Source organism: Arvicola amphibius, chromosome 5 (assembly GCF_903992535.2).
Source record: "Arvicola amphibius chromosome 5, mArvAmp1.2, whole genome shotgun sequence".
NCBI classification, from domain to species: Eukaryota; Metazoa; Chordata; class Mammalia; order Rodentia; family Cricetidae; genus Arvicola; species Arvicola amphibius.
Window position 1 is genome coordinate 58,602,565 of NC_052051.1, and position 8,556 is coordinate 58,611,120.

The 8,556-nt window shown below is 49.3% G+C and overlaps 1 protein-coding gene across 2 annotated transcripts in view; it reads right to left on the bottom strand.

Annotated features, from left to right (window-relative positions):
- Positions 1–2,720, bottom strand: part of Spred1 (sprouty related EVH1 domain containing 1) — a 78,551-nt gene extending 75,831 nt beyond the window's left edge. Inside the window, exon 1 of one of the 2 annotated variants that reach the window (XM_038331599.2) lies at positions 2,564–2,720. In XM_038331599.2, the coding sequence (XP_038187527.1) occupies positions 2,564–2,595 (32 nt within the window). In that variant the 5' untranslated portion in view covers positions 2,596–2,720. Of the gene's footprint in view, positions 1–2,543 lie in introns of both variants that reach the window. The other variant, XM_038331600.2, reaches the window with a different exon arrangement.
- Between the last annotated feature and the right edge of the window lie 5,836 nt (positions 2,721–8,556).

Genomic DNA, 8,556 nt, shown 5'->3' on the forward strand with positions numbered 1-8,556 from the left:
TTAGATATGAAACCACTTCAGTTAGCTATCTCTCTGTTTAAAAAAGTCTAAATTCAAATAATGGTTTTCAGAATGAGGATTCTAAAAAACATTATTATATTTCAGCACAATGGCTATCTATTAATTTTAAAAGGGTAACACTTCAAGGAATTGGTATTTTCACCTTCATTAAAAAGTTAAAAACAAAGAAAAATAAAGTGTTAAGAACAAATTCTACTGTAATTAAATCCCTATGAACTATGGTTTAAAGAAAAAAGGAAAAAATAATAAAGGCCCATTCTAAACTATACCTAAGTCCTTGTGGGCGTTGCTATATCTATATCTCTTGCTTCTTCATAATGTATGATTACAATTAATGAATTTCCATTTCAAAACTTCACCTTCTACGTTAAAGATGAGATATACAAATGAACAGATTAAAATCGACATTCCAAGAAAACCACTTTGTGGCTGAGCTAACAAGTAAACAATGTCAGGTCTAGCAGCAATGATTAGCATTTTCTAACATTAAAAAAAATTGCCCTATGAAGAACCTTTTAGTGGGTAATACATGCTAAAATAGATTACTCTTTTCCTACCCAAACTAATATTACAAAGTTCCTGGGGAGCAATGTATTAATAAGGCAGGATGTATTTCTAAGAACAAATTTAAAAATCTGGATGAATAATTTCCAAATTGTTATTTCAAAGCATCACTATCTTGAGGATTAAAACCATCGGAAATATTTTTCATTTTAGTGCAACAAAGGTTCCATCCACTGAGATCTCTCTCACACACTTACTTGCTCTTTCAACTAACTAGAGTGCCCAAAAAAGGCCCGTTTTGAAACAATCTATTATATGCCTGCACTAGTCCACATCCCATTTTTTTCTCAGCCGCAGCAAGGCAATAATACTACTCCCTAAACTACTAAACTGGTAAGACATCTTTCCCCATCTCTAAAATAGATCTTAAGATTTTATCACAGCTGCTTTCTTCCAAGATACTAATAAAAGTTCCCGTCATTCCCTTCAGCATTTCCGCAGTTTTTCTCCTAACCCAGTACTATCTGAGACAGGCGTCTTGATCTCGCTCAAAATAGGTCTAGTCTGCGGAAGGCAGTGACAGTGTACTGCACTGTGAATGGACAGCCAGGTATTTTATGAATGGAGGCGATCACGTGATCCCAGCACCTCCCCGAACTGATATTTCCCACATAACTGTGTCAACATTCTGAGAACTGGGGTAGTTGTTTGTGTGTGCGTATGTTCTAAAATTTAATCTAAAACTTCTAATTCTCCTCACTTCCTGAACTCAAAAATCTACATAAAGAGAAACTAGCTTCGAATGTTTTTCTTAGGAAACCCTTTCAAATTGTCCAAGGTGATGGATGTTTAATTATTTTTTTTTTTATGAATGAAGTGTGCTATGCAAATGAGGGCGATTCACAAAAAGAGAGAACATGGCGGCCACTTCTGCTTCTAGACTGCACTGACTGCAGCAATCCACCTCCTTCCACACCCGCTCCTCAGTCTGTGCTTCTCGAAGGGGGGGGGGGAGAACGCAGCTTGGCATTTTTCTAGCTAGTTTACGTTAAGCGGGCTTCGGCACTGGCCTCTGAAGCCTTCCGGAGGAGGTCTGACTTGAGGAATGTACTTTATTTAAAGGAATGCATCCTCATTTAACTCTTCAGAACCCTCCAGAAACAAACAAAACTTGAACTCAATTACAAGAAAAACAGACGCCAATATTCTGCCCCAAATTAACTCTCTGCTCAACAGGAAAATCTTGCCGCACCATTATTCCTCCAAGTGGCTGCTATGTAAAAGCAAAATATTTAAGTGCTTCGTTTCGAAAACATAAGGACAGTTCAAACAAGCAAAAAACGTAGTCATGGAATGCTCGAGATGACACTGATGAAGTCACCAACGCGTTCGGCAATGTAAACGGGGCTTTATCACAAACGAAAGCCAGACCCTAGCACTCAAAATTCTTAATTTTTCTTGATGAAGACGGGTTCAATATTCGCAAAGGTTTAAAAAAAAAGCTCAACATCGCCCACACTCCAGGTGTCCTTAATCCTCTTTAATTCTTAAAAATGTTTCCCTAACCATTAAAAAAAAAAACTAGAATAGTATAGGTCAGAAGTTTAAAAAGTGGGGCAGGGGGCGAAGGCTTAATCGGCATTTAAGAGTCACTGAGTCATCGAATTAGGATTCAAGAGCAGTTTGCGGCAGGAGGTGCGCCCACACATTAGTTTCCGAGCGAAAGAGCTGAGAAGGGAGGATGGCTGCATGGTCAAGGTATGGGAGGTGTGCAGGAGCGAAGGGCAGGCAAAGGGTAGTTTCTACTCCACTTTGAGCCACCCACATGACTCGGTCTCGGAGACGTCCGATGGCTACAACGCCTCTGCTCGGCACTCGAGAGCCTTTTCCCCAAGCAGGGAGGCGAACGCAAAGCTGGAAAGGGGGTGCTGCCACTAAAGAACCCGGCCCGACACATCGGGCATCTATCACCTCCCGGGCCGGACGGACTAGGGGAGGGGGCTGCCCACGGGGCTCACCCAAGCCAGGGCTCGCTTACTCGTTGTCAGAAGTCGCCGTCTCCTCGCTCATCTTTCCCTCACCGTGATCCGCACAGGAGATGGAGGAGCAACAGCAGGCGGGGAAGCAGCGGCAGCGGCGGCACCGAGGGGCGGCGAGCGGCGGCGGCCGGCGGGGCGCGCGGGCAGCGGCTCGGGGGCCTCACCATGGTGGACGCCTCACCGGGAACGGCGCCCCGCGAGCCGGGCAGCCCGGCCACCCCCACAGGGGGGCGGCGGCAGCGAGCGCGGCCGTGGCGACCCCAGCGGTTCGCTGCGCCGAGGCCGGGTGCGACGTCGAGACGGCGCGGGCTGCTGCAGGCGCTGGAAAGGGACGCGGCCGGCGGCTGAGGCGGTACTGCTAGCTCTCTCAAGGGCGCGACGACAGGAGGGTGACGGGGGCCGGCGGGGGGCAGCCGAGTGCTGGCTGCGGGCGGCGGCGCGGTCCCGCCGAGGTGCCGCGCACCATCTCCCGCCTGGCCGCCGGCTGCCCGCGCGGCGCGCCCGGTCGGCCCTCAGGGGCTCCCCTCAGACGCGCTCCAGCTAGGGGTGGCGGGCAGGGTGCGAAGCGGCCGTCCGAGCCCGAGGGCACAGCGCCGAGCGGCGGCGAGCAGGGCCGAGACCAGCGCAGCTCCGCGGGCCCGCTCCTCACGCCCGCGAGAGGGGAGCCGCGAGGGGGGCGGCGGAAGCTCTCACGCCGCCCGCTCCTTCCGCCGCGCGAACCGGGGGCGCCCGCGGGAGAGGCAGGCGAAATAGTCCCTCGCGACTTCTGGGGCGGCGGGGCTCGCGCGGGAGCCGGCGGGAAGGCGGACGTGGGGCGCGGCTGCGAGCGGGCGGCGCGGGGCCTCCTGCGAGGTGGCGGGGCGGGAGAGGAGAGACCTAAAAGCCACGGCCTGCAGGCGAATCACTGCAGCTCGAGATCGTGGGCAGCATAACAAGTTTCCAAAAAGTAGTTCCCTCCTCCCCTCGCTTCCCAAATTGTCGGGCAGAGGGAGCGGGGCGAGGAGGGCGGCGGAGGGATATACCGCTGCACCGCGCGCGTGTGCGTGCGCGCGCTCCAAACTCTTGGCACGCCGCGAAAGGGGGCGGGGGTGGGAGCTCCGAGCAGAGCTGCTCCGGGACTGGCATTGTTGCGACGCGCAACTCCCCGTTACTCGGCCTGGACTATCCAGGTTGTCTGTGGAAGCAGGCGGCATTTCGCCGGGTGTTCGGGGAAGAAATCCGAAGGCCACTCCGTTCTGCTCAGTGCGCGTGCACGCGCGCGCGTGTGTTGTGTTTTCCTTGCAAAGAATGGAACTGGCATGAGTTCATCTCTAGTTAGTGGGGGTTATAGGCCGGGACTGCAAAGCGAGCTCCTCCTGCTGTCCCTCTAGTTGCATTGCTGCAGTCCCCTTGCTGCTTGCACGAGAGAGAGAGAGAGAGAGAGAGAGAGACTGACTCTGTGTGTGTGTGTGTGTGTGTGTGTGTGTGTGTGTGTGTGTGTGTGTGTGTGTGTGTAAAGAGTTGATTTCAATACCTCGCAGCGCGATTCTCGCTGCGCAAACAGCATGCAATGTAAGGCATTCATCTCTCAAAGCCCGAGTGGTTGTTAATGGAGAACGGCTTCCATTGAAGCCCGGGGTAGGCGGGTTACATGAATCTGGCGCATCCAGCAGCACAGGAAATAACTCCCGCTGCGAGTGAGGTTGCATAACTATAGCGCAGGAGATGCCAGTGTGGCACGAACTCCGCCGAACGGAGGCGGAACGATTGTTGGATAGGCAGCTGTCACGTTTGCATTGTCAGAGGACAATGTAGGCAGTCATCCCAAAAGGTCTTTTTTGCATAGGAGCCTTCTAGGATTGAGGACTGGAGCCTGGGATCTTTGTGACTGAAGGGCTAGGAACTCCTGGCTCTATAAATTCTTTTATCTCTTCTCTACGGAGTCAGCCTCTGTACTAGATGGCCTGGGAGACTGAATCCCAAGCGCTCCCAAGTTCCTGTCGCTTCCCTCCAGGCGGTTGTGCTCGAGGCTTCTCACTTTGTTCTCAAGTTTACTTGACCTCCAGGGAAGGAAACTTGCGGCTCCAGCCACCTTGAGGGACCGAACAATTCCAGAGAAGAAAGAGGGAGAGCCTCCCAAGGAAACCGACACTCTCCTGCCAAGGGTTTCCAGGAAGCCTCAGAATTGCTGCTCTCCGGATGAGTACACACCAGTGTGCTAACAGTATTGTGCACATAGGAGTGCCTAAGGTATGTTTGAGGAAGGAATGAGAGCGCTAACCCAGCCAGCCGTGCACCAAAAGCCCATACGGTGGATCAGTGAGGCTCCTTTATATAACTGCCTTCCGGCCACGTCTGCAGGACTGTTCATCTTCCGAGCGAGGAAGGAGCAGTTGGTGCGGATGGGGAAGAGAAGTGCGTGGAGCCTGCGCTGAGGTCTCTACCCCTACCATTTTGAACTTGATTGTGATGTGAAGAACCTGACCGCGGGAGTGTTGGTACTAGTCTGTCCTCCAAGTATTCTCACTAACTAGCTTTGCCCACTCTAGTTTAAATCAGTCTGGGCCTGGCTGGCAATTCCCCAAAGGGAGGAGGGGGAGGAAATGAAGCAGGAGAATTACAAGTTCAAGGTCTGCCTGGATTACAGAACCGGTTCGAGGCCAGTCTGGTTGATTTAGCAAGACTCTCTCTCTCTCTCTCTCTCTCTCTCTCTCTCTCTCTCTCTCTCTCTCTCTCTCTCTCTCTCTCTCTCTCTCTCTCTCTCTCAAAATTTAAATTTAAAAGAAACCGAAGATCTAGCCGGGTGGTAGAGTATCTGGGGTGGGGGTGAGGGATACCTGAGGCCCTGGGCTAAATCCTCAATACCGAGGCTGGAGGGAGGCTGGAGTCAAGTCTAATCTCTCACAGACTGTTCTTAAATCACTTACACTCTGCCTGTTGCAGTGGGGCTAACAGCACCTATTTCACGGGCTCTACGTGGGTTACTGGGATTGCAACACACATAAAGAATTTAGAACAAGCCAAGCAGTGGTGGCGCACACCTTTTTTAATCCCAGCACTCAGGAGGCAGAAGCAGGCGGATCTCTGTGAGTTCAAGGCCATCCAGGGCTACACACAGAGAAACCCTGCCTTGAAAAACAGAACAAGCAAAGAAGAACTGAGAAGACATTCAAAGTTGATTGTTTTTCCAGCTCTAACTGTGATTCTGTAAAACTAAGTTGTAAAGCCCACGTCAGAGTGACAGCGTGTGAAGTCAGATGTGAAGCACTCGGTATTGTCCAGTCATTGAACAGACAACCATCCATCTTCTTCCGCATGCCCCAAAAGACACATGGCCTGGCCCTCCTTAGGCCATCAGCAGTGATAACCATCAGAGTTAGGATGCAGGGCAAAGGTGGCCATTTGCAGGGTTGCTTTCCCTTCTGAGGAGGTGCAGCTGTCTGAGGCTCCTGTGCAGCACAAAGATAATCAGAACCGGCTCTGGGGGAAGATGAGAAAACTGGCATTGTTTAGCACATACCAAGCCGTGTGCTCTCCGCTTACACAGAGAGAGCCTACTGAAAGACTCAAAATGCAGTTAACAGCCTGAAGTGCTGCACCTCAGCTTATTCTTGTGCCCTTTGGACAAGATGCAGTGGGTAGTCAAGCCATCAACTCCTTTTAGTTAGGGTTCGTCTGTGTCCATTTTAAGAGGACATTTGTAGTTCCCACCTCTTACCAGTAGTTGTTATATACATAAGTGTGTGTGTCTCCCTGGTCTAGTTCCAACCTATAATAAAATATATTTTTAATATTATATATGTGATATTATATGTTTTATGTGTTTTGTGTGTGTGTGTGTGTGTGTGTGTGTGTGTGTGTGTGTGGCTGAGAGGGGCAGGCAGCCTGACCCACAGTGGTGCTAATGTGTGTGTGGTGATGTAGGGCAGAAAGATTTCTGCTGCAACTCTTTCTGCTTCAGCCCTTGCTCAAGGACATTGGATGCCTCCGTGCAAAGTTTGCTCCTGAGCAGGAGTGGGAGACAGTTCCACCAGCCTCGGAACTGCTGTCAGTTTTGGTGGGCAGATCCTTTCCTAGGGAAGTCTGATGCAGAGCCTGGTCCTCAAGCCTGACTGCCAAAGGAACGAACGAGCAGCCCTTCAGGGGGAGCTTAGTGACGTCCCCATCATCTACCTGGTTGCATTTACAGCCTGTTGTCTTGTGGCTTTTCCTCAAACATTAGTCTCTAAGATGGATACCAACCAACTATGTTACCCAATCCATCTGTCCTCGGGTTCTGCCTGCAAGTGCACAGACTTGCCCCATTGGACCAGCTTTGAAAACCAGGCTGTGGGTGCTGTAGACCCTACCCCTGAGTTGAAAAACCAGGCCTCTACCTAGAACCGTGGTGTCTGAACAGCAGAGATGGGCTTTTTCTAGTCTGATTTTACTAAACCATGTATCTAAGGCCTAAGAAGACTCTTGGACAAAGGATTGCCTACTGGTGTTTCTCTCTCAGTGAAAGATTTAAGGCAAAAGAGAGAGAGAGACAGCAATCAAAGGCAATATATGAGACTTTAATTGCATCCTGATTTGGCAAGTATTTTAAGATAGATGATTAGGGAATGTTCAATACTACCTAAGGATTTGATGAAAATAAAGATTGTTTTAAAGATTGCCCTTCATGGCTATGTTTATTAAATTCTTATTTTTCATATATGTATATTAAAATAGTACAGTTTAAATGATATGGTATCTGAATGTTACTTCAAAATGAAAGACTTAAGAGACTGATGATGCAAGATTGTTTACAGATAAGTATATTTCCTTCACTATATTTTATATTGAAATCTTCCACTAAAGGTATGTCCCCCAGTCTTCTGTGAACACTCCCTTTTGTACTTCTTTACCAAAGTGCTGAGGATCAAACCCAGAATCTGCGTGAACTAAGCAGGTACGTTCCCTCTGACTCCATTTCCGGTCCTGGCAGCAGTGAGGCAGCTTTGTAATAGGGCCAATAACTTTCCTTTTTCAGAAATAGGACAGGTCCTTCACAGTTTTCCTCCCCTTTCTTTACAAGCACCTTGTCATCCTGTCTCCTAACACATCCCTAACTAAAACCATTCCATTGCTCTTGCCAGCACCAAAGGACAGCCTCACATGTCTGCCACATGCTAAGGACATCACAGTTGCACCTACAGTTCCAACTCTGTGCAGTTGCTACTAGCCAAGGATTCTTTTTTTTTTTTTTTTTTTTTTTTCGGTTTTTCGAGATAGGGTTTCTCTGTAGCTTTGGAGCCTGTCCTGGAACTAGCTTCTGGAGACCAGGCTGGTCTCGAACTCACAAAGATCTGCCTGCCTCTGCCTCCCAAGTGCAGGTATTAAAGGAGTGTGCCACCACCACCCAGCCTAACCAAGGATTCAAAGGCTAGGTTCAGATTGTTCAAGGGAGGTGATGTTTGTAGTAGCTTGATTGTTTTTCCCTGGGGGTGGGGGGAGGGGAAACTGTGGAAGGAGGATGGCCACAATTGCTGGTTCCCAAAGGTGGCTAGCTATCTGTACTTTGTCCTCAGCTTCTTAAAGTTAGCCACACCCACTTAACCCCAGCCAGTTAAAGGGGAGTGGCCATAACCTAGATGTTTGAGTGGAAGGAACCCTTTCCTCCCTAAGTTGCTTTTTATTTTTTGTAACAACAGGAAGGAAACTAGAATAATTATGAGTAGTGCCAAGGGTCAAAGAGAGAAGAGCAAAAGCATGACTGTCAAGTAAGGCCAGGATGGGATCATTTCAGAAACGCTAAGTCACCGGTGGATTCGAAGTTTCAGGCAGGTAATAGTTTAAGTCTTGTTAATGTGCCGCTTGTCAACTTGAGAGGATCTCGTATTACCTAAGAGACGTGCCTGTGAGGGGTTTTCTAGGTTAGGTAAACTGAGGCAGAAAGCCCCACTGTGTGGGTAGCACCATCTCACAGGCTGGGGGACCTGCACTGAATAAAAAGGAGGAAACAAACTGAGCACCAATCCCCATCACTTTC